Genomic DNA, 26639 nt, shown 5'->3' with positions numbered 1-26639 from the left:
AAGTTCAAAAAAGTAAAAACAAAAGAACCTAGCAGTGTTATTGAAACATTCAGTGAAAGTTTTAAGGAAGTTATTCAAAAACCTCCAAATAACGGACAGTTATGAATATAACTACTGTTCCCTGATGGCGGGAATTAAGTATAACATACTATGGGAGTCAATGACCAATCATATTCACCTGAAGAATACTGAGCCCGCCCTCGGAAGCCCCGACTTCCTGGCTATAATACCGGCGCTCGCATTCATTTCTTCAATTCAGTACCGCTCTTCAGCGAGCACAAACCCCTTGACAGCACGGTCCAAAATATGTTATACTTCTTTCCCTCCTTCAGGGAACAGTAGTTATATTCATAACTGTATTTCCCTTTCAGTCAGTCATTCGGTATAACATACAATCACACCCCAAGCCGGCTCAGAGGGTACCAAACTAGAAGGCCCACGGCAGCCCAAGCACACACAGGTTCCACCGGCTCTAAAAAAGGGTTATAGAAGCAACTTTTTTCCTAATAGTTACCTGAGAAGCCTGAACTGTCAGAGACCCATATAGGGAACCAGAATCTGCCGCAACTTGGCTATGCGCACTGACACGCTGCCACTGCAGCAAAAGTCCATAGACCCCACGGTTCCAAAAACAATACTTACGTTGCCAGCCTGAAATGGAAAAACTCGTACAAGGAACCGCAAGTCCAAAACAACAGAACACCTGTCGTGACTTGGTAAAGTGCACACGCGCTGCATAGCATCGACCAGAGTCAATGAACCACGGCAGCCCGAGGCTCAAACCCACAGCAAACCTGCAGTAACCTGGAAACTGTCTACTTGCGCGCTGCCAAGGCCGCCCAAGGTTCAAACCCACAGGGAACTGTGAAGGATAAATGCACGCTGCCTAACACCCACTCCCGGACATAGCCATAAGAACACTATGAGCCACACTGGGAGCAGTTGAATCCAAGCGACAAAAACTCACAAAGGAATGTGGGAACCCCAACTCGCTGCAGCACAGATATCACAGATCGTCATGCCCCTGAACAATGCGCAAGGAGCCGCCAGTGGAGTGAGCACACACACCGCTAGGCAACCCTTGTCCTTTGCTGTCCTTTGCTGTTCTCAATCCAATGAGAAATACGCTGCTTAGAAAGCTCCCTACCCTGAGCTGGATTAGCGAAACAGACAAAAAGCTGGTCACAAACATGGATATCCTTGGTCCTATCCATATACGTGTGTAAAGCGTGCACCGGACACAGGCCATTCAACCTCCATTGTTCCCTGGAAGCAAACGGAGGAAGTGAGAAAGAGAACAGCTCGAAAGCCAGGAACCTGTAAGACATAGGCATAATCTTAGGAGCAAAAGCTGCATTAGGACGTAACATGACTTTGGAGATGCCAGACCCGAACTCCAAACAGGAAGAGTGTATTGACAGCTCATGGAGCTCCCCAACAAGCCAAGGCCGTCAGCAGGGCAGTCTTTTACGAAAGGACCTTCAGGTCCACAGACTCCAATGGTTCAAAAGGAGGCTCAAACAGTGTCCAGGACAAAAGTCAGGTCCCAGGTTGGTGCCATAGGCTTAGACACTGGTCTGAGCCAACGCATGACTTTCAGGAACTGCACCACAAGAGGATGAGACCCCAGGGTAGAGCCGTCAATCCCTACATGACACGCCGAGATGGCTGCCATATAAACCTTCAATATGGAAAAAGAAAGGCTGTGCTCCAAAAGTTATTGAAAGAACATCAAAATGTCCACCAAAGAGCTCTGCAAATGAGAAATTCCTTTAACCTGACATCAACCCTCCAACGCGTACCACATTTATGAATACAACCCTCCCAAAGAGGGCGCAAGCGCCGATTGTATAGTCGTACTCACGTTCGAGGGTAAACCCCTAGCCATCAAATTCAACCTTTCAGGGGCCAAACCCACAGATTCTATATCTGCAGTCGTGGGTGCCAAACTCTCCTTTGTGCCTGGGTCAATAGATCCCGATGACACGGAACCCTCCATGGGTCCCCGCCCAACAGGCAGATGATCTCCGGGAACCATGGTTGTCTGGGTCACCAGAATCAACAATACACCCTCTTGATGGACCCTCTCCACGGTGGCCTGAATCAGGTCCACCGGAGGAAACACATAGAACAGGGTCAGAGGCCACTGATACGCCAAAGCATCCGTTCCCAACGGAGCGCCCAGATCCCTCATTGAGAAGAACAGACGACAATGCACGTTTTCTTGCAATGCGTGAACATCTACGTCGGCCGACAGGAAATGCGTACTGCTCCATACGAGCAGATAACGGGCCAGGTTTAGGAGAGAGAGAGACCGAGTCCCCCACTGCCTGGTGATGTACGCCACCGCCGTCCTGTTGTCGGACCTTATCAACACATGCTGGCCCTCCAACATCGGAAGGAATTGCCTCAGCGCTAGCAAAACAGTCAGTAACTCTAGGCAATGTTCCCTCTAAGCTGCATGCGCAGAAGAAATATCAGCACGCGCAGAGAAGCACAAAATTTAATTTCACTCAACTTTCTAGAGTTTTCCCCGTTAGTTAACACTATCAACGCGAAGAGACCTGCTTGGGCCAAGAAACACGAGCAATGGACATTAGACCGGTGGAAATGTGTCCTTTGGTCTGGAGTCCAAATTTGAGATTTTTGGTTCCAACCGCCGTGTCTTTGTGAGACGCGTGTGGGTGAACGGATGATCTCCGCATGTGTAGTTCCCACCGTAAAGCATGGATGAGGAGGTGTTATGGTGTGGGGGTGCTTTGCTGGTGACACTGTCGGTGATTTATTTAGGTTTCAAGGCATACTTAACCAGCATGGCTACCACAGCATTCTGCAGCGATACGCCATCCCATTTGGTTTGCGCTTCGTGGGACTATAATTTGTTTTTCAAGAGGACAATGACCCAACACACCTCCAGGCTGTGTAAGGGCTATTTGACCAAGAAGGAGAGTGATGGAGTGCTGCATCAGATGACCTGGCCTCCACAATCCCCCGACCTCAACCAAATTGAGATGGTTTGGGATGAGTCGGACGGCAGAGTGAAGGAAAAGCAGCCAACAAGTGCACAGCATATGTGGGAACTCATTCAAGACTGTTGGAAAAGCATTCCAGGTGAAGCTGGTTGAGAGAATGCCAAGATTGTGCAAAGCTGTCATCAAGGCAAAGGGTGGCTATTTGAAGAATCTCAAATATAAAATATATTTTGATTTTTTTAACACTTTTTTGGTTACTACATGATTCCATATGTGTTATTTCATAGTTCTGATGTCTTCACTATTATTCTACAATGTAGAAAATAGTGAAAAGAAAGAAAAATCCTTGAATGAGTAGGTTTTCTAAAACTTTTGATCTGTAATGTACATTCCCACAGCTTCCAAGGAACCAAATGTGGAAGCTGGGTTTTGATCATCTATCATCTACGGAACCCAGACAGAGATAGGTCTACTAGCCCAGGGGTTCACAAACTTCACCATAAGGGCTGAGCGGTGAAAAACCTCACACAGACCAAATAATAAGTAAAAAATATTGTTTTAGAAGGGGAGAGAAAATGTTTTAGTTTTAAAGCTAATTTCCTGCAATTCTACATATTTTGCCATGGAGCTGAAAAGAAATGGTGCGATTTTAAAGCAAAATGTTCTGCAATTCTATACATTTTGCCATGGCTAATGCTGTGTTCTTATGCTCAAACATTATAACTAAATCAATGGGGGCCTGATTTTCTAGCTTTTATTTAGTTGATTGTAAATTCTCAAAGATTATAGGCTATTATTTTAAAATATACTGTATAGGTCCATTATGTTCTCTACATACTTTCTATTTGGTTGTATTAGTTTAAGTTTACACTGAAAGCGTTTTTCCATCCCGAACATGTATTTTAACAAAAAATATTATAATCATCCCACGACTCACCTGGACCACTGCCGCAACCCAGAAGTGGGTCCCGACCCACAGTTTGGGAACCACTGTACTAGCCTATCTCTGCCCCACCACTAGTAATAGTGACTGAGGGATTTAGACAACTTCTCATTCTTCAAATCATGGTCATTTCTAGTTTTAGGCTGAATCTCAAACACGTTGACCACTTCACTTTGACCACTCCATCTGTGTGTTCACGAATATCCTTTCCACCTTCATTCAGCGTGTACAAAAAAAGATGTATTAGTTGTGATTCGCTAAAAGAGACATAGCAACGAATTGCGTGAACAATGCATATTTTATATTATTATTATTATTAAATGTTAAATTACAGTACAATAACAAATCAAAATAGGGCATTAGTATAAGTATAATGTTTTCTTAAGAAACAAAATAACATTAAATTAAAGCAAATAAACAAAAAACAACAAATAAAAATCACTACACGTGAATTGCAGTTTCAAAAGTTAAAGTACCTAAAATAAAATAAATGGAATAAGGTCAGGGGTTACAATTGAATAAACCTATTATAGAGTTGTAAGAATACATTTTTTGTTGACTAATTCTATACATTTTATTAAATAGTAAATATCAATAAAAAATATATTGCATTTGGGGACAGATTTCAAATGTTTGTTTTTGTATATGTAAAATTGACCAGAGGGAATGAAAAAATTAACTAATTCAGTAGCTTTGTTTTCATTTCAATAATAACATATTACATCTTTAATTGTAAATACATGGGCCTTATTAATGAAATAAAAAAATGTAATTACTTAGCCCGCTCCAAAATAACAGTCACACATAAAACATGTGTATAATAGTTTCCCCTTCTTTATCACAAAAAAGGCAGATGTCCTCTAAGTCCATGAATTTAGACAACACGTTATTACAGGGGTATATTTTGTGCAAGTTTTTAAAGTGAACTTCTTTTACTTTATTTGATATACAACATTTGTGAGGGAGCAACCAAGCTTTCTTCCATTCAATTTCAGTAATATGTGCGTTCCAGAAGAATTTCCCTCTAGGAGAGATCTTGTTCTTGGAGTGAAAAAGTTCCCTTAAGAATGTATTATTAAATGTCTTATCCAGCAGGGGGCAACATTCTAACAAATTTTATATATTGAAATGTTCTCCAAAACACAAATTAGATTTAATTGAGTAAATCCTGAAGGTATTGATTTGCATATAAATAGAATTACATTATTTATCATGCATTGGGAAGTTATATGTTTCTAAAAATGTTCTATAAGTGAGTATATTCCCGTCTTTATCAAAAATTCAAGATCAATTATAATATTTTTTCAAACCACTTAGAGAAGAATAAAGAGTTGTTTTTAACAACAATATCTTTGTTGTTCCACATAAGTGTTTTGTATGAGGAGAAGTTGTGGACATAGCATAGTTTCCAGGCTAAAAGAGCTTGTTCGTGAAATTTGGACAATTTGATGGGTAATTTTACTGGAGAATAGTTGCACTTCCAAATTAATTGAATACCACCCAATTTCTTAAAAATATGACAATGCATGTTGTGACATTTCAAGAATGACGTCGTAGATTGGTTACTTTTTACAGTCTAATGCCACGTTCAAAGCACCTGGGAACTCAGAAATCTCTGCTTCTGACTTCAGTCCGTTCACGACAACTGGGAACTCGAAAAAATACTAGCTCGAACCATGACGTCAGTGATCTTCAGGTCGGAAAGTCAGAGCTCTCGAAAGAGGCCCGAGTTGGATTACCGTTCTAATCGATTTTTCCCAGTCGGAGTTCGTTTTCCCCGAGTTCCCAGTTGTGTTGAACACACCATTATTCTCTAGCACGAAGCGGTAGATAGTGTAAATCCAGCTAGCTAGCTACTTTGTCGTAACTGATATCGCTGGCTGTCTCACGCTTCCAAATTAGCTTTTCTTTTCAATATTTAACATTTCTTCTTTGGTGGCCACCCAACCAACAAAACTGAAGTTCTTTTAGTAAAGGTAAGTGTGCAATTTTCTCACAAATTAGCATCAGTTTATCCAAAATGGCTACCCGATGCAAGCTAGCTAGTCTCGCCAGCTGATTACTGCATAAAATGGCGTCGTGGTGGAATAAAATGGTCATGTTTTAATGCTACCATGCGGTTACCGGCGTTTTATCGACATATATTGAAACAGTACGAACAACTTTGTTTTACACAAATGAATGACACATGACCAGCAGTTGAACACAATATACAGAACATGACACTTCCTACTAGCTAACTAACTCGAGGCTACGTTCAATGTATGCTAGCTTGCGGGTTAGTTAACGTTAGAGTTAGCATGAGCTAACGTTAAGTAGCTAGTATCACCAATTTCTGATATCACGTTACCAAAGCGGGTACATACTTGTTTTATTTAGCATTTTATCATTTTTCAAGATAATCCATCCACCTGACGGTGTGGCATATCAAGAAGCTGATTAAACAGCATGATCATTACACAGGTACACCTTGTGCTGGGGACAAAAGGCCACTCAATAAAATGTGTGGTTTTGTCACAACACAATGCCACAGATGTCTCAAGTTGAGGGAGCGTGCAATTCTCATGCTGACTGCAAGAATGTCCACCAGAGCTGCTGCCAGAGAATTTAACATAGATGTCTCTACCATAAGCCGCCTCCAATGTCTTATTGGAGAATTTGGCAGTATGTCCAACCGGCCTCACAGCAACAGACCACATCATGTGTGGGAGAGCAGTTTGCTGATGTCAACGTTGTGGACAGAGTGCCCAATGGTGGTGGTGGGGTTATGGTATGGGCAGGTATAAGTTACGGACAACGAACACAATTGCATTTTATCAATGGCAATTTTAATGCACAGAAATATTGTTAAACCCATAAAAAAAAAAAAAAAAAAAAATTGTTATGTGACCAACATATGTATATCTGTATTACCAGTCATTTGAAATCCATAGATTAGAGCCTAATGAATTTATTTCAATTGACTGATTTCCTCATATGAACTGTAACTCAGTAAAATCAATGAAATTGTTGCATGTTGCGTTTTATATTTTTGTTCAGTGTAATTAAAGTTAGCTAGCTACCTTGTCGTTGTACATGACAAAGGCAGCAGTTGAATCCATCTTAGTTTAATAGATCTTGTCATTTTTGGTAACTAATGAAACTCATGATACTAATGTATGATCCATATTTTTCTCTCCTACAGCACAGTTTTCCCCACCCCTCCCTGTTATTATTATTCTTTTAAAGATTCATCTCTGTCAAGCCGCCAAAGTGGAGAGTGTGATTGCAGTAGGGGGTGCTTCTCGTTTCAGGTATGTTCTTCCCTCAATAGGAATCCCTTTAGAAATTGAAGGGACATTTCCAAATACTGACACACTGGGTTTTCATCAAGCAGGATCCTCTTTGCTGTGGCATTTGTACCTCATACCCCACTCGTCATGGATCAGTATGTTGTTTTTCTGAAGAAAAAAAAGGTCCCTGACTCCTTATAATGTCTGATATTGTAGCTATTACAGCATAGTACAGTAATCCAACAGCATCGTCTCTGTACCACAGATGACCAACCAACCAACCAGGTAATCTAGTAGCCTTGATTATCAAACTATACTACATGACCAAAAGTATGTGAACACCTGCTCGTCGAACATCTCATTCCAAAATCATGGGCATTAATATGCAGTTGGTCCCCCTTTTGCTGCTATATCAGCCTCCACTGCTGGGTAGGCTTTCCATTAAATGTTGGAACATTGCTGCGGGGACTTGCTTCCATTCATCCACAAGCGCATTAGTGAGGCCGGGCACTGATGTTGGGCGATTAGGCGTGGCTCGCAGTCGGCGTTCCAATTCATCCCAAAGGTGTTTAATGGGGTTGAGGTCAGGGCTCTGTGCATGCCAGTCAAGTTCTTCCACACCGATCTCGACAAACCATTTCTGCATGGACCTCGCTTTGTGCACGGGGGCATTGTCATGCTGAGGAAAGGGCCTTCCCCAAACTGTTGCCACAAAGTTGGAAGCACAGAATCCTCTATAATGTCATTGTATGCAGTAGCATTAACATTTCCCTTCACTGGAACTAAGGAGCCCGAACCATGGAATACAGCCCCAGACCATTATTCCTCCTCCACAAAACGTTATAGTTGGCACTGTGCCTTGCGGCAGTTAGCGTTCTCCTGGCATCCGCCAAACCCAGATTCGTCCGTCGGACTGCCAGATGGTGAAGCTGGATTAGTCGCTCCAGAGAACGCGTTTCCACTGCTTCAGAGTCCAATGGCGGCGAGCTTTATACCACTCCAGCCAACGCTTGGCATTGCGCATGGTGATCTTAGGCTTGTGTGCGGCTGCTTGGCCATGGAAACCCATTTCATGAAGCTCCCGACAAACAGTTATTGTGCTGACATTGCTTACAGAGGCAGTTCGGAACTCGTTAGTGAGTGTTTCAACCGAGGACAGACAGTTTTTACGCGCTTCAGCACACAGCAGTCCCATTCTGTGAGCTTGTGTGGCCTACCACTTCGCGGCTAAGCCGTTGTTGCTCCTAGACGTTTCCACTTCACAAATACAGCACTTACAGTTGACCGGGGCAGCTCTAGCAGGGCAGACGTTTGACAAACTGACTTGTTGGAAAGGTGGCATCCTATGACGGTGCCACTTTGAAAGTCGCTGAGCTCTTCAGTAAGGCCATTCTACTGCCAATATTTGTCCATGGAGGTTGCATGGCTGTGTGCTCGAATTTTATGCACTTGTCAGCAACGGGTGTGGCTGAAATAGCCGAATCCACTATTTTGAAGGGTTGTCCACATACTTTTGTGTCTATATAGTGTATCTACGAAACTAGGACATGTCACTTGACATTGATGTCATCCAGAGGCTTTAGGGTCAGGTTAGGATGCAGTCAAACCACATTCACATTGAAAGCCATGGCCAAAAAAAATGGCCTAAGCGGACACTGTATAACATAAAATAGTATAGCGTCGACTCTGGTAAGATTTTTCCAAATATGGAGAATGTTTGTGTTCAATGGGCCCTTTGTTAAGAATGGTGCAATGGTATGTGGGTGGGTGCCACTTTGTAATGTCCTGAGCACCAACAATGTACCAAGCACCATTGATTTAGTAAGGGGTTGTAGCTACAGTATTAGGTGGTGCCTGCGTTGGTAAATGTACTGCTGCAATGAGTAGGCCTTCTCCTACTCTGAATGTGCACATTGTCGTACCAGACAGTGACACATTTTTTGCGTCCTCTCTGTATGTTGGCGATGGTAATCAGCAATGTTTATCAATAAAGATTTCAGGGTCACTGTTTCCCCTGTCACTACCATTTCGGATGTACTGATTTTGAATTCTGTACCACAGCCTGAGCTTTATGGATAACGGTAAAACCAGGGATGGCAATACTTAATTTCTCCCAATTTCCACCATTGTTTCACAGTCAATACTGCAATGAATCGTTATGACCTGGGAGCATACATTTATTTGGCCTCACTGGCTTACCCACCCAGGAGTAGATTACGTTATCCAAAGAATATGATCTGCCTACTGTGATAATTAGTAATAACGTATGTACAGTGGGGGGGAAAAGTATTTAGTCAGCCACCAACTGTGCAAGTTCTCCCACTTAAAAAGATGAGAGGCCTGTAATTTTCATCAATTACGTCAACTATGACAGACAAAATGAGAGGAAAAAAATCCAGAAAATCACATTGTCGGATTTTTAATGAATTTATTAGCAAATTATGGTGGAAAATAAGTATTTGGTCAATAACAAAAGTTTCTCAATACTTTGTTATATACCCTTTGTTGGCAATGACACAGGTCAAACGTTTTCTGTAAGTCTTCACAAGGTTTTCACACACTGTTGCTGGTATTTTGGCCCATTCCTCCATGCAGATCTCCTCTAGAGCAGTGATGTTTTGGGGCTGTCGCTGGGCAACACGGACTTTCAACTCCCTCCAAAGATTTTCTATGGGGTTGAGATCTGGAGACTGGCTAGGCCACTCCAGGAGCTTGAAGTGCTTCTTACGAAGCCACTCCTTCGTTGCCCGGGCGGTGTGTTTGGGATCATTGTCATGCTGAAAGACCCAGCCACGTTTCATCTTCAATGCCTTTGCTGATGGAAGGAGCTTTTCACTCAATCTCACGATACATGGCCCCATTCATTCTTTCCTTTACACGGATCAGTCGTCCTGGTCCCTTTGCAGAAAAACAGCCCCAAAGCATGATGTTTCCACCCCCATGCTTCACAGTAGGTATGGTGTTCTTTGGATGCAACTCAGCATTCTTTGTCCTCCAAACACGACGAGTTGAGTTTTTACCAAAAAGTTCTATTTTGGTTTCATCAGACCATATGACATTCTCCCAATCCTCTTCTGGATCATCCAAATGCACTCTAGCAAACTTCAGACGGGCCTGGACATGTACTGGCTTAAGCAGGGGGACACGTCTGGCACTGCAGGATTTGAGTCCCTGGCGGCGTAGTGTGTTACTGATGGTAGGCTTTGTTACTTTGGTCCCAGCTCTCTGCAGGTCATTCACTAGGTCCCCCCGTGTGGTTCTGGGATTTTTTTCTCACGGTTCTTGTGATCATTTTGACCCCACGGGGTGAGATCTTGCGTGGAGCCCCAGATCGAGGGAGATTATCAGTGGTCTTGTATGTCTTCCATTTCCTAATAATTGCTCCCACAGTTCATTTCTTCAAACCAAGCTGCTTACCTATTGCAGATTCAGTCTTCCCAGCCTGGTGCAGGTCTACAATTTTGTTTCTGGTGTCCTTTGACAGCTCTTTGGTCTTGGCCATAGTGGAGTTTGGAGTGTGACTGTTTGAGGTTGTGGACACGTGTCTTTTATACTGATAACAAGTTCAAACAGGTGCCATTAATACAGGTAACGAGTGGAGGACAGAGGAGCCTCTTAAAGAAGAAGTTACAGGTCTGTGAGAGCCAGAAATCTTGCTTGTTTGTAGGTGACCAAAGACTTATTTTCCACCATAATTTGCAAATAAATTCATAAAAAATCCTACAATGTGATTTTCTGGATTTTTTTTCCTCAATTTGTCTGTCATAGTTGACGTGTACCTATGATGGAAATTACAGGCCTCTCTCATCTTTTTAAGTGGGTAGGTGGGAGAACTTGCACAATTGGTGGCTGACTAAATACTTTTTTCCCCCACTGTAGTTCTAGGCTGATTCCTCACCGTTCTCATGATCATTGCAACTCTACGAGGTGAGATCTTGCATGGAGCCCCAGGCAGAGGGAGATTGACAGTTCTTTTGTGTTTCTTCCATTTGTGAATAATCGCACCAACTGTTGTCACCTTCTCACCAAGCTGGTTGGCGATGGTCTTGTAGCCCATTCCAGCCTTGTGTAGGTCTACAATCTTGTCCCTGACATCATTGGAGAGCTCTTTGGTCTTGGCCATGGTGGAGAGTTTGGAATCTGATTGATTGATTGCTTCTGTGGACAGGTGTCTTTTTATACAGGTAACAAGCTGAGGTTAGGACCACTCCCTTTAAGTGTGCTCCTAATCTCAGCTCGTTACCTGTATAAAAGACACCTGGGAGCCAGAAATCTTTCTGATTGAGAGGGGGTCAAATACTTATTTCCCTCATTAAAATGCAAATCAATTTATAACACTTTTGACATGCATTTTTCTGGATTTTGTTTTTGTTATTCTGTCTCACACTGTTCAAATAAACCTACCATTAAAATTATAGACTAATTTCTTTGTCAGTGGGCAAACGTACAAAATCAGCAGGGGATCAAATACTTTTTTCCCTCACTGTAGATGTTGCGCTGCATGAGGCAAATGGTGGTCACACTAGATACTGACTGGTTTTCTAATCCACGCCCCTACCTTTTAAAAAAAACATATCTGTGACCAACAGATGCATATCTGTATTCCCAGTCATGTGAAATCCATAGATTAAGGCCTAATTTATTTATTTCAATTGACTGATCTCCTTATATGAACTGTAACTCAGTAAAGTCTTTGAAATTGTTGGATGTTGCGTTTTATATTTGTTCAGTGAATATCCAGATTAATCTAGACAGTAACTATAGCTTGAAGGCTATAGTCCTAGATGAATAGATGCCAACGGAGCCTTGTATCCAAATATAAGGATGACAATGTATTGACTTATCTTGGGGAACCAACCATATGTTGCTTAAATCACAATCAACACTTTTTTAGCTTACACTTACAGGACATGAATGACCTATGGAGGGGGGTGTGAAGCTGCTATCAACTCTTTCAATTAGTTAAACATGTACAATTCCTGTGCAGTGCTCTTGCATACTCAATGTTGTTCTCCGTTTACCCTAACAGTGCTTCTTCGGGGGGAGGTGTTGGTAGGGGTGCACCTCAGCACTATCCCAAGACTGTCGGCAACAGGTAGGCCTACCACACAGGCATGATTCCCAGAAATCATCCTAAGGGATCCACAAATAATAAATACTGGGAACAGGAGCCATCTGCCCTGTTTCAGCTAAAAGGCATTTTTGTATGTGAACTGGAGGGTTATGTGTCTGAGTGGAATTGATGCTCTTTAGAATGATAAACGTCATCCTCAGTGTGTTTGCTCTCCAGCATTGTAGTTGTGATTTGCTGTCACCTGTATGTAGTACTGGTGGTGTATGATCACTTAGTGCCATAGCTCAACAAAGTCTCCTTTCTGTGACTCCAGCGAGTTCCTGGGGAAAACCCCCGGGCACAGCGCTCCGAAATGGGTTCCTTCACGAAGCACTAGACGAGATGCCAACTCCAGCAATGAAAAAGAGCGACACGATGCAATCTTCAGGAAAGTGAGAGGGTAAGTGTCAAGAAATGCAATTTGGCCGCCTCAGATGTTTTCAGTGTGTGTGGTTTGGTTTTATGCTCTGTGCCCTTGCCGCCTGCATGAGCACATGATTCTCTATCAGATGTTTACAAGAGCAGACCACTGCAACTTTTATTTGGCTAACAAGCGACTCTTGTTGCTTTCTCAACCCCTCTTGATTATGCATGTACCTCTGTTCTCTTTCCCCTCTCTTTTTCCCCGCTCCTCCTTTTCCTCTTTAGCATACTCAACAAGCTCACGCCTGAGAAGTTTGACAAGCTATGCCTTGAGCTCCTGAATGTGGGCGTAGATACAAAACTCGTCCTTAAAGCAATCATCTTGCTGGTAAGTATGCCTCTTATTTTTTTCCTGTTAACCGTCTGCTCTTTGCAAATGTATTCCATAATTTCCTGGCATCCTCCATGTATAACTGATGCTTTAATGACTTTTTAAAATATCATTTTTTTCCCCTCTCCTCCCTCCCATCTAGATTGTAGACAAAGCCCTAGAAGAGCCGAAGTATAGCTCACTCTATGCTCAGCTATGTCTGCGTTTGGCAGAGGACGCACCAAACTTTGATGGCCCTTCACCCGAGATCCAAACATCCCAAAAGCAGAGCACTGTAAGCATCAAGTTTAGATACCGTGTTTTTATTCTCCCTGTATTTTCTGCACGGTTATGTCTTTGAATCTAGTTGTGTGGTAATCTGTATGTGCTGTACGATAGCGTAGAACCAACTCTGGTCTCCTCTTCTTTATGTCCCAAGTGCCTGTTTAGAATGTAACTGGTCCTGATGTTCAATCTCAAATGTTGTCCTGATTTTTGCAGACCTTCAGAAGACTTCTTATTTCCAAGCTTCAAGATGAATTTGAAAACCGCAGCAGAAATGTCGAAAGTGAGTATTAATACTCCCCTACACGGCTCCTTTGGGAAAAGGCCCACCACCAGTCCACTCATGGACTCCCTATTGTACTTGTACTAACTTGATGTTTTCCTTCTACTAGTCTATGACAAACATGACAACCCTCTTACTACTGAGGAGGAGGAGCAGCGTGCCATTGCCAAGATCAAGATGCTTGGCAACATTAAATTCATCTCGGAACTTGGCAAACTCAACCTTATCCATGAATCTATCCTTCATAAGTGCATCAAAACAGTATGTTCAACCATTTCAGTCTAGTTCTTTTGGATTTAGTTTTGCATAACTTTTTATCATTGTTTGACAACTTCAGATACAACTTTGTGTCCAGTTGAGTTCTGCTTTGCTTGGCAATCTTTATCGTTCACCTTTCTACTGGCACAGGTCCCTGATGCCACTTGTATAAAACTGTCATCCTCCTCTCCCCAGCTTTTGGAAAAGAAGAAGAGAGTCCAGCTCAAGGATATGGGGGAGGATCTGGAGTGCCTCTGTCAGATAATGAGAACAGTGGGGCCTAGACTCGACCATGAAAAAGCTAAGGTACATTCTCTTGTCCCTATCAGTCTGTCTGCTGTCATCCCTACGGCCTGTATGTCTGTCTCTCTCTCTGTCATGACACAGCTCTTCATCTCTCCCCCAGTTTGAAATGTATCAGTATTTTGGCCAAATGTGCCGGTGTGTGAGAGAATGTGTCTTATCTCCTAACACCACTGTCCATCTCTGCCCTACAGTCTTTAATGGACCAGTACTTTGGCCGTATGTTATCCTTAATGAACAACAAGGAGTTGCCCGCCAGGATCCGCTTCCTGCTGCAGGACACGGTGGAGCTGCGAGACAACAACTGGGTTCCCCGCAAAGCTTTCATCGACAACGGACCAAAGACCATCAACCAGATCCGTCAGGAGGCAGTGAAAGTGAGTCAGTGGAGAGAACTGGAATTATGGCCTGTTCATCGCATCCTCTCTCCTTGCCGCCTCCTCAAAAGGAGGAGAGACCTTGGACCTTCTCATCCAATACAGTTGAGGAGGCGAGGAAAGAGAAATCGAGGAAAGACCAATTTGAGAATGAGCCTGTGTATATGACCATCTAAGTCAAAGTAGCATCTTTGAACCTGTGATGCCCTACCCGTGGTTTCTCAGGCCAAGCATTGCTACAGCAACCTTAGGTCTGTTTATAACTGGAGCTTCCTGACAACCCCACCAGGTCTCTTTTTTAAAAAGCAACTCACACATATTACACACCAGAGAAAATGTATTCTGAATGATCACATGCTTCCATTAGTAGATGTCTGGAGTTGCTCAGTGTATCTAAGCGTGATTGGCGGCAGAGAATTCGCATGGCTATATAGTTACAGCATCAAGAACCAACAAATAGGATGTATTTTTAGGACCTTTTTGAGCACTACTCACTGAAGTGTGTTTTTGTCTCCTCCCCAGGATTTGGGTGTTTTCATCCCAGCAACCATGGCTCAGGGAATGAGGATGGACTTCTTCCTGGAAGGCCCTTTTATGCCTAACCGGATGAAAATGGAGACTCTCGGGGGATTGGCTGACATGTTTGGACAAATGCCAGGTAGGCATGGGCATAGGTTTGTCTATCTGCTTGTCTAGGTCTCATCCGTTAACCACTAATTGTCTGCCAGCATGTTCGAATGGATCATTTATCACATAATAAGTAGTTATTTGGGATGGAACGTGATTTTGTTGACCAGTGATTCTACCCAGTCTGACTAATGTAGTCTACTTCAAACACGTTCTGCGACTTAGAAAATGTGACAGCCAGATGTAAATTCTCACTCCTCCTCTAACCCGTCTCCTCAGGCGGTGGGATCGGGACGGGCCCAGGGGTCATTCAGGACAGGTTCTCTCCCACTCTGGGACGTCATCGCTCCAACCCGCTCTTCAACGTCAACGGACACAGTGGCCACAACACCGCCCCCCAACCACAGTCTCAGTTCGAAATGGGCGCCAACAAGCCTTTTATCAAGTCCAACCAGGTAATCTAGCAGCCTTGATTATTATCAAACTAGCAGTAAATAACTGGATTTGATTTAATTTGATTCAATGCAATTTTTTTATTTTTAAGAACAAGTGTTTTGGCATAATTTTAATGGTTTAGTCAATTTGCAGCGTGTATACACAACAGAGATTATCTGTCCTTTCTTCCTGCTTGTGGAAAGGAAACGTGTTCCCGCTAGTGCCACCTATTGATGTTTCTTGTCTGGTCTGTTTTAAAGGTGCAGAATCAGCATTTCCAGAACCAGAACCACCAGAGCCAGCAACAGCAGGTCCAGTCCAACAAGGACATGCCTCCACGTTTCAGCAAGAAGGGACAACTCAACCTAGAAGAGGTACAGTAACCCAACTCAGCACTAGTCTGGCTACTAGTGCTGAGCGATTAGTGCTTTATGAGGTCTGTTCGATTTATTTAAAAAATAATCCGTTTCGATAATTAAAAAATAACATTAACTGCACTATGCATTATGTGAGTTGAATGCTGTAACAACACAGAATAAAACAATTAATACAAGTCCCATGATGGTAGTGACTGCCCATGACAGTTTATCACTTATTAACCATCAGTTATTCACATTACTTTAATAAAATATTTCAATTGTGTATTACATTTGTTTTATTTTATGACTTTATCATCTCTATAGAGCTGCTGCCTATGTTGTCTGACAAAATCACTATTTTAGTAGGTCTTCAAAGTAAATAAGGCATACTTTTATGACTGCTGAATACCAATACCTCACGAAGCAACTGCTCTCTGTATCCCCTCTTGATCGCGCGTTCTTCTCTTACATAGCAGGCATAAAAGAAACACAGACCGAACAAGTAGCTGTGCAATGGATTGTGGTCATTGTGGTTAATTATCATGTTTTCTGTGCTAAGTTATGTAGAACATTCGCCTGTTGTAAACTAAAACTTCCTACTACATCGCACAGTTCGGGCATGATCTGATTTATCTCTAGAGAAACTGCAGTGCATCTAGCATTGAGCTCACACAAAAACAAAACTGAATGAAATGGAATTCAAATAATTGAACCGACCTCTGTCAATTAGTTGTTTTAAATTAGTTGTTTTGAACACCGAAAAATAACCGACATTTCGGTTAATGGCTCAGCACTACTTGCCACATTCCTAGTGAGAATGAGGAAGAACCAGAGCACAAGTTAAACTCTATGGGCTGGTTTCCCTTACTGGATTAAAAAGCATTCTCATTGTAGAATTTCTATTGAGAGCGTGTAGTCCAGGACTAAATTTAATCTGTGTCCAGGAAACCAGCCCTAAACTTCTTATTGTAAAGGTGTTTTTGGTCTACTCAAAGCAGACTATAATCAGGGATGCAAACTTGTCACTTTTCGGCAATATTGGCCGTTTTGATCTCAAACTAGGTCATCCCCATGAATTGTGTAGATCCGTTAAACGTTTCAGGAGGGGGGGGATCCTGACAAGGTAGGCAGAGTGTATCACCCATTGAGCTATAAAAGAGAGGCCCGAACAGATCTTCTCCCTGTGTGATCATTAAATAGTGTTGTATGTTTCTCATATCAAAATGAATGACTGAGCACAGAATGCATCCCTACACAAATAGAATATCAGAGTTCAGAGCGTGATGTCAGATATGTCACGTCAGAATGAGTGCTTCATCCAATATCACGTCTGACAGCTGTGAGCAGCCAGCCGCATCCTCTAACCAGCCATTAGCATACTCAGCTGCTTCTCTCCGTTCGTTCTTTCTGCGCATCTCCCATCAGTTTTTAAATGTTATTTAGCCGTGATGGCGAGGTGGGGTTTGCAGACAGTGATGGGGTTTGTTACATTTGTTTAATTATTGGAGCGGTGCGAGCGAAGTGGCTACGTATCTTTGAATTTCGCCTGTAAGAACAGGCAGGCCAGTCTGACCAGGCCGAGTGCCACTGCCATAGAGGAAAAACGGAGCACAGTGACCGTCATGCTTGCGCCTTTACATCACTGAAAACCGCAAGTTTCTAGCCAAAACCACTGGAGCTACCTTCTCCCCTTTCTACCGCGAATTGGCACACATTTTATATAGTTTTCTAAACCATGTTGCGTGCTGTTTTTACAGACCACAAGTTTTTGGTTTGATAACAAACAACCTTGTTTAGTCATGTTAACTGGCTAGCTAGCAAACATGGTACCTTGGCTATGCACAAATTTGGATTGCACATGAAATACTCCAAGATGCTTCAAAGGTAGGATGCATGTGCCTAATCAATGTAATTCTAAGCTAAACTTGAATCAAATCTCTTTCTGGAGTTCCTTAAATTATGTATGGTGCCTAACGTAGAGGGAGTAAATTAGTGAGCGAGGGAGCATGTGTAGGCTGAGTGTGTAAAGTTGTCTGAAGAGTAGGCTAAAGATGGTTTCATATAGGCCTAGTGTGTTTTCACCTTACTGCCACAATGAAAATGCAGATTTATATTCCTTACTACATTCATCCTGGACAATCACAGTTAGGCCTTTTGGATATGAGCAAATCAGCTATTTTCTGCAGTAGCCTTTCAGGTCTAGACATTAAAGCTTGTCCTCTTGTCCGGGACAAGTAACAAATGACTATCAAACAATTACTAAGATCAGAATTGAATAAGAGAGGCCAACATTGGAATTAAATTCAAATAAATTTTTCATGTGTATACGTAAAAACGACTACATGTCAAAGTGTAGGTGATATGCATGTTGGCTACAGCCTCATATCCAAACCGATGCTGACATGAGGGAGGCACCAGAAAATGTAGCCAAACATTAAGACTTTTAATTACATAAATATAGGCTAAACGCCAGTCATGTTTGACAAATATAATGAAGGATAATTAACATGTCTAAAGGCTTGATTCTGTCGACATATTCGAGGCACGGTTCGTTCAGATCAAATGGTCACAAGACCGGAGAGTGCGCCGCACATCACCCACTTTAAATCTGAGCGGAGGTGGTCAGTATTTTGAAACTATTTAAAGGGAAGATTGCAGAATTAGGTTGCTGTTAAACATTCTGATTGGTTTCATCCTTCCAACTAAAACTCCCGATACGACATATCACTTTTTATCCAAATTTGAACAAAGTCATGTCGGAAAAGTGACATTTAAGAACACGAGTGAATACACAGCAGGAGTGTCCACATAAGACGGTGAAGACCCATTTCATACTGAGTCCTCATTGTTGAGAAATTTATTTTGGCACTGAATAAAGCCAAATTATCTGACCATATCTTGTGATTTCTTTTTATTCTGTATCGGCTAAAAATATTTTTATGACTTATACAGCGCACAGGCTTCTAGCATAGCCCCTTTACACCCTTGCTGGCTTACCCCTACTAGCTAACCACTAGCAGCCTTGAAAGACATCACTTATTAGCAGTTAAGCACATCAGCATTTCTCGCATTGTTAGACAAAATCAAGATAAACCTTTACCGTTATAGTAGACATTGAACATCTATAACCAAACTGGCTAAAACTGTTATTGTCCGATGGTAGCTATAGCTAGCCACATGCTAACCTGAGTACTAACGTTACTAGCAGCAGTAACAGTACATCCAGGTATAATGGCTAACACAAACATTGGCTACCATGATATACTGCATTTGACCATCCATTTCTGTAAAACATGCCGTGTTGATGAAGTTGTTGTAGCTTGTTTGCTTGCTAGCTAGCTAGCTAGCTTATTCCATCCCCAAACACAATGCTAGGTCCGAGTGGGCCAGTTCGTTTTGCATGTCCCGGTGCACTTAGATAGCTGGCTGTCTTTAGTTTTTTTATAATTACATTTACAATTACGTCATTTAACAGACGCTCTTATCCAGAGCGACTTACAAATTGGTGCATTCACTTTATGATAGCCAGTGGGACAACCACTGTATGGGGGTGGGGGAAGAAGGATTACTTTTATACCATCTCAGGTATTCCTTAAAGAGGTAGGGTTTCAAGTGTCTCCGGAAGGTGGTCAGTGACTCTGCTGTCCTGGCGTCGTGAGGGAGCTTGTTCCACCATTGGGGTGCCTATAATCTACTAGCAACATAACATTACAACTCTTTGGTCACTTTAGTACCTACTTACCCGATTCGCCTCCATCACTGAGGTATAATAAGTACGCACCAAAGCCACCGGCATGCTGTTCCTTTCTTGTCGTCAAAGCTGCAATGTATTTTTGGTATATGAGAAGTTTATATACTTTTTTAAATAAACTTTTGCATAAAGACAGTTTTTTATATGGAAAATAATCAATCTGTTGTTACATTTGTGTGATTTATATTGTGCAACCTTTCCTTTTTAACCATGAACCTAATTGTTTAAAACGTGGACGTTTTATGTCATTTTCTGAAGCATGTCTTACCTTCAAAGTAGCCTAGCCAAAATACAACCATAGAAATGTTGAGGGAATTATTTTATAAACACTTAATATGCCATTGAAACCAGAATTGTTCTCATATTCTACTGGTTTTCAAATCAATATTCCTTTTATTGTCCAGCAGCCAAAGACATAATCATAGTCATATTACAGTAGTAACCCATGCTAGTTGATGCAACTTTAGATCTCCCCTTTCTTAATTTCTAACAAATATTTTCATCTGTGTCACATGAAACCGCTCGGTGTGCTGTGTGCTTTTGAGAAGTGTTTTCCTGCTAGTTGCATTTTGGAACATTATCACACAGCCTACAGCCATGTGCCCATTGTTGAGTTTATAATATGACAAAATAAAACGTTTTAAGCAAAATGGTCAGATTTGTTCTGCCTTTTCTATTATACAGTAAAAAGTGTGAAGTTAAATTCAATGTGTTGTATTTATTAGAGGTGTGACTATCAGGAACAGGTTTTTGTGCAGCACACATGCAGAACGTATAGAAAACGGGAACAGGCATCCTTGGGAGGGGTGGCCGGAGCAAACCCTGTGGTATGACGATACTACTCGGTATCGTGATACTTGACATTGTTAGTAAAATGTTTGCGTGTTTCTGTGCTAACATCTTTTGTCACCTTTTTTTTGGCCCTCACCAGTTTGCATCCCTGTATGATCATGCCCTGTGACGATAAAAATACGTATTATTCTGAGGGAAAAAACCTACTGGCAGTCTCATCTCCTATTCCCTCCATCCTGCTCTCCTCTCCTATGCTACATCTCTCTACAAATGGTATCTGGTCTGTTGACTGATTATGAGATATGAGGGCATGATATTCTGATCTCTGCTGATCCCGTGTTGTAGATCAGCCTGAGACCAGCTCAGTCGTTCCTCCTGAATAAGAACCAGGTTCCCAAGCTGCAGCCCCAAATCCCCACCATGATCCCCCCCAGCGCCCAGCCCCCCCGCACCAACACCCCTCCATTGGGACAGGTAAGGGATCAGCAGAGCACACCCCTCACCTTTCACCTTTTTTAACCCCCAGTGTTCCAACCAGGGTTGGGGTCGATTCCATTTCAATTCTTCACTAAAAAGCAATGGGAACTTCTTGAAATGGAATTGACCCCAACCCCGATTTCCAACTGGGGTTTTGAGGGCTTGCCCTGTTTGTTGTTCCAGTGTAGTTCATCACCTAGTCTTCCCCCTTCTCCCCCAGTCTCCACAGCTCGGCCTCAAAAGCAACCCCCCTCCCATTCATGAGAAACCTCAGAAGACCAGCAAGAAACCACCGCCGGCTAGGGAGGAGCTGCTGAAAATGACGGTATTAAGCTTTGTTATCATGATATACCATTGGCACCGATACACCGCGCAACACTAAACAACGCTCACCTTTCATTCCTCCCCCTTTAGGAGACTGTTGTGACGGAGTACCTGAACAGCAAAAACATTAATGACGCTGTGAACGGTGTCAGAGAGATGAAGGCTCCCAAGCACTTCCTGCCGGAGATGCTGAGTAAGATCATTGTGGTGTCGCTGGACCGGTCAGACGAGGATAAGGAGCACGCCAGCACCCTCATACATACGCTACGCACAGAAGGCCTCGTCACCGGGGAGAACTTCATGCAGGTACACTACCGTTCAAAAGTTTGGGGTCACTTAGAAATGTCCTTGTTTTCGAAAGAAAAGCAATTTTTTTGTCCATTTAAGTGTAGACATTGTTAATGTTGTAAATGGCTATTGTAGCTGGAAACGGCTGATTTCCTTATGGAATATCTACATAGGCATACAGAGGCCCATTATCAGCAACCATCAGTCCTGTGTTCCAATGGCACGTTGTGTTTGCTAATCCAAGTTTATCATTTTAAAAGGCTAATTGATAATTAGAAAACCCTTTTGCAATTATGATAGCACAGCTGAAAACTGTTGTGCTGATTAAAGAAGCAATAAAACTGGCCTTCTTGAGACTTGAGTATCTGGAGCATCAGCAATTGTGGGTTCGATTACAGGCTCGAAATGGCCAGAAACAAAGAACTTTCTTCTTAAACTCGTCAGTCTATTCTTGTTCTGAGAAATGAAGGCTATTCCATGCGAGAAATTGCCAAGAAACTGAAGATCTCGTACAACGCTGTGTCCTACTCCCTTCACAGAACAGCGCAAACTGTCTCTAACCAGAATAGAAAGAGGAGTGGGAGGCCCCGGTGCACAACTGAGCAAGAGGACAAATACATTAGTGTCTAGTTTGAGAAACAGACGCCTCACAGGTCCTCAACTGGCAGCTTCAGTAAATAGTACCCGCAAAACACCAGTCTCAATGTCAACAGTGAAGAGGCGACTCCGGGATGCTGACCTTCTAGGCAGAGTTGCAAAGAAAAAGCCATATCTCAGACTGGCCAATAAAAGATTAAGATGGGCAAAAGAACACAGACACTGGACAGAGGAAGTTTGGAAAAAAGTGTTATGGACAGATGAATCGAAGTTTGAGGTGTTCGGATCACAAAGAAGAACATTTGTGAGATACAGACCAAATGAAAATATGCTGGAGGAGTGCTTGATGCCATCTGTCAAGCATGGTGGAGGCAATGTGATGGTCTGGGGGTGCTTTGGTGGTGGTAAAGTGGGAGATTTGTACAGGGTAAAGGGGATCTTGAAGAAGGAAGACTATCACTCCATTTTGCAAAGCCATGCCATACCCTATGGACGGCGCTTGATTGGAGCCAATTTCCTCCTACAACAGGACAATGACCCAAAGCACAGCTCCAAACTATGCAATAACTATTTAGGGAAGAAGCAGTCTGCTGGTATTCTGTCTATAATGGAGTGGCCAGCACAGTCACCGGATCTCAACCCTATTGAGCTGTTGTGGGAGCAGCTCGACCGTATGGTACGTAAGAAGTGCCAATCCAACTTGTGGGAGGTGCTTCAGGAAGCATGGGGTGAAATCTCTTCAGATTACCTCAACAAATTGACAACTAGAATGCCAAAGGTCTGTAAGGCTGTAATTGCTGCAAATGGAGGATTCTTTGACGAAAGCAAAGTTTGAATTACACAATTATTATTTCAATTAAAAATCATTATTTCTAACCTTGTCAATGACTACATTTCCTATTCATTTTGCTATATTTCCATTTAATGTATGTTGTCATGGAAAACAGACATTTCTAAGTGACCCCAAACTTTTGAACGGTAGTGTATGTGTCTCTTCCATGCAATGTTTTTGACATTCATGTCAAATACTTCTGATGCGCTTGATATAGCTTTGTTTTCCTCTCACCAATGTCTTTTGCCTAACGTTATTTCTCTCTCTTCCTCCATCCTGGCTTCCAAGGCTTTCCTCAACGTGCTGGACCAGTGCCCTAAGATCGAGGTGGACGTGCCGCTTGTGAAATCCTACCTGGCCCAGTTTGCAGCCCGGGCCCTCATATCTGAGCTGGTGAGCGTGGCTGAGCTGGCCCACCCTCTGGAGAACGCAACCCACTTCCCCCTCTTCCTGCTCTGCCTGCAGCAGACTGCCAAGCTCAAGGACAAGGAGTGGCTCACTGACCTCTTCCAACAGAGCAAGGTCAACATGCAAAAGATGCTACCCGGTAGGTCGATAACCCTCCCTCCCCACATACTCCCTCTTAAGGCGCTTTAGTGACTGAAAAGTAAGAATTTCACTGCGATGTTAAATTTGTCATGTGATGACGTCTCGTGATCATTATACTAAAGGCACTTGATATCACAGATGACCAACGAAAAAGACTGCTGATACTGTTCACATATTGTAATCATTGTGATGCTATGGCTAATCTGACCTGTCTGTCCGTTCTGGTCCTCCAGAGATTGACCAGAACAAGGACCGCATGTTGGAGATCCTGGAGGGTAAGGGCCTGAGCTTCCTGTTCCCCCTGTTGAAGCTAGAAAAGGACCTGCTGCTGCAGATCAAGGCAGACCCCTCTCCGCAGGCCATCTACAAGTGGATCAAAGACAACATCTCCCCCAAGCTCCACACCGACAAGGGTTTTGTCAACATCCTCATGACCAGGTAGGTACTGAACCTCCAGGATGGAGACTACTTTTGAATTCCACTTTATTTAGACTGCTTATGGTTGAATAAAAGTATTCATTCAAGGCTTGAGACCAATATGACAGTGGCATCTGGACTGTACTTGTCACAATATAGAATCACCCTTTCAGTCTATTTTTGCACAATATTTAATGGACACCGGGGTGGGGGAAGACACAAATAAACGAATGGAATGTGGAAAATACACGAATGAATGCTTCCAAAAGTGTATCTATTTGACCATGCTCTTACTGTTTCTACCCACACTTCCCCTCTCCTCCCAGTTTCTTGCAGTACATCTCGGGGGAGCTGTGTTGTGTGGAGGAGGAGGAGGAGGGCAGCAGCAGTGGTGGAGAGGAGCAGGCGGCGGGGCCCTCCAAAGAGCAGCTGGACCAGGAGAAGCAGCTGCTTCTGGCCTTCAAACCCGTCATGCAGAAGTTCCTACACGACCAGCCCCAGCTGCAGGTCTCAGCCCTGTACGCCCTGCAGGTGCACTGCCACGCCAGCCACTTTCCCAAAGGTAGGTTTACTGCCACTTGCCAGGCTGTCATTGAAACTAATCATTTAGTGTCAACTTGGTGGAAACATATTAACTTTTGCTTCAGCTGTCAGTTTGAAGCTATTTGATAGAAGAATATCCTACTCTCATGTCCAAATACTATCTAGACTTCATTGCAACTGTATCTGCTGCTGCATACTGTGTGTAGTTGTCATAGTGTTGTGTGTATTTATTTCAGGCATGCTGCTGCGCTACTATGTCCACTTCTACGACATGGAGATCATTGAAGAAGAAGCCTTCCTTGCATGGAAAGAAGATATTACCCAAGAATTCCCTGGAAAGGGAAAAGCTTTATTCCAGGTAATTTTTAAAAAGAGAAATCTGTCAAATTTGACTAACTGATAGCTTTATACACTAAAACATGTGTACCCAGTCCTTTATTATTTTGTGAGTAAATCATGAAAAGTCTTTATGCTTGCAACCACAGTAGTTGGAAAGCATTTTGAAACTGAGTGAAACAGGGAGGTAGCCTACTACCTGAACTTGTCCAATAACAACACAGATTTTTGCTTAACATTCTGCTACACTGCCCAATTTAACATGACCCTGTATAACACTCTCCCCTGTTAGGTCAACAGTTGCTAACCCTCTATACCTCTCTCCCCTGTTAGGTCAACCAGTGGCTAACCTGGCTGGAAACAGCTGAGGAAGAGGAGTCAGAAGAAGAGGCCGACTGAGAAACTAACCAACCAGAACTGTCAGGCACCATAGAGTAGAGAAACATACCTTGACATACAGTACAGCTATCTACATATTACCACCCTCATCACCCCTTATTATTAAACTAACCACTACCAGAGACTGCTTATGTCCTGCAATATATAGCCAAGCATGTTATCATGGCATAGTCTATGTGCTCTATATAGGCTACTGAAGCCTCCCCTGTATTATAGGCTGAGAAATATCTTCCCTTTCACCTTTCTTTTAATGGTTGATTTGTTTTGGGTCCATGTCCTGTTTCTGCAATATGAATTTAATGTAGCCTATGGACTGACTCAAACCACATCTGTACTTATTTGTTTTGCCACATTAACTAATTGAGTGACTAGTATTGCATTAACACTATGTGATATCAGTTGTTATCCCCTTTGAAGAAAAGGTTTGTATTTGACAGGCCATACAAAAAATGTCCAATCTAGAGAGCAAGTCAACAAAACCATGGTCTTTGTGTGCTTGGTCAACCGACGCTTGTCTGGAAATCCATTTTCCAATTTTGTTTCAAACCAAAGTTCTCTTCAATGCCCTTTTGCTGATAAGGAGACATGTTGCATTTTGTTTATGGGAATTATATTCTTCCCAAGCAAGGCTGTAGACTTAAGATACACACGTACCCGAGTGGTTGCAATACTCTGTCATACTTCAATTGTTACATAAAATCATAAACTAAGTTAATCATTGGTGTGCTGCTGTAACGTTTCAAAAGTTTCCTGTGTTTTTACCTCTTAGATGGGCTTTGCGTTTCGTGCTGGGATACAGAAGTTTTTTTTTTTTAGAGAAATACCTATACAAGAAAGCCCAAGCAAATGCAGAAGTATATATATCCTGGTCTACTAACACAATACAACCCCTGGATTGGTCTTCCAATGAAGCTCGATCTGTTTTAATAGTGTGAACGTCTAAGAACGTAACACAAAATTAATTGGATACCTTTTGTTACCTCCCCATCCCTTTTGCCTGTAACGTTTGTCAAGGGTGGGGTACAGGAATATATTTTCCCCAGCATATTGAGTTTATAAATGTATACTGATATGTTTGATTTATTTCACAAATCAGACATTTAAGTGAATTCTATACTGTCTTTTAATTTGGCGAATGAAAGCTTACGTGAGAAAGTAATCTTGCTTTGTATAGCGAAAAAAGGCATACATGCTAACTTAAATCTTAATGAAATCATGAAATAAGATATTCACTTTGCCCAACAAGATTAGCCAATGTGCTCACAAACCATGTGTATGTAGAAAGCAATGGATTCTGTTCATGTATTCAAGTGATGAGTATTGTGCACCGATATTGCATAACCGTCAATAAAGTCCAATACTTGAGCACTGACA

General features: G+C 42.5%; 1 protein-coding gene and 1 non-coding gene across 2 annotated transcripts; both read left to right on the top strand.

The window, feature by feature from the left end:
- Positions 1-1368: 1368 nt before the first annotated feature.
- Positions 1369-26639, top strand: LOC121531460 (eukaryotic translation initiation factor 4 gamma 2-like). Its single transcript, XM_045223599.1, has 22 exons — positions 1369-1550; positions 2017-2135; positions 7100-7208; positions 12217-12282; positions 12575-12700; positions 12949-13051; positions 13197-13328; positions 13535-13601; positions 13711-13862; positions 14055-14165; positions 14357-14539; positions 15062-15197; positions 15446-15621; positions 15862-15975; positions 20849-20977; positions 21201-21305; positions 21395-21610; positions 23310-23568; positions 23804-24008; positions 24314-24549; positions 24767-24888; positions 25200-26639. The coding sequence occupies exons 1-22, from the start codon at positions 1369-1371 to the stop codon at positions 25263-25265; spliced, it is 3114 nt and encodes a 1037-aa protein (XP_045079534.1). The 3' UTR covers positions 25266-26639.
- LOC121532398 lies at positions 20662-20815 on the top strand. The gene has a single exon (XR_005994302.1). It is a non-coding gene; the product is annotated as a small nucleolar RNA SNORD97 (small nucleolar RNA).

This window comes from Coregonus clupeaformis, chromosome 11 (assembly GCF_020615455.1).
Source record: "Coregonus clupeaformis isolate EN_2021a chromosome 11, ASM2061545v1, whole genome shotgun sequence".
NCBI classification, from domain to species: domain Eukaryota; kingdom Metazoa; phylum Chordata; class Actinopteri; order Salmoniformes; family Salmonidae; genus Coregonus; species Coregonus clupeaformis.
The sequence above is the reverse complement of the archived record's forward strand: the minus strand, read 5'-3'. Positions and strand labels throughout refer to the sequence as shown.

Excerpts from the sequence above, each read along its gene's own strand:
- LOC121531460 (XM_045223599.1), top strand. The coding sequence starts at position 1,369 with ATGACTTTGGAGATGCCAGACCCGAACTCCAAACAGGAAGAGTGTATT. Across the intron at positions 7,209-12,216 it reads GGGGGTGCTTCTCGTTTCAG|TGCTTCTTCGGGGGGAGGTG; the intron begins GTATGTTCTTCC and ends TTACCCTAACAG. Across the intron at positions 13,329-13,534 it reads CATCCCAAAAGCAGAGCACT|ACCTTCAGAAGACTTCTTAT; the intron begins GTAAGCATCAAG and ends TGATTTTTGCAG.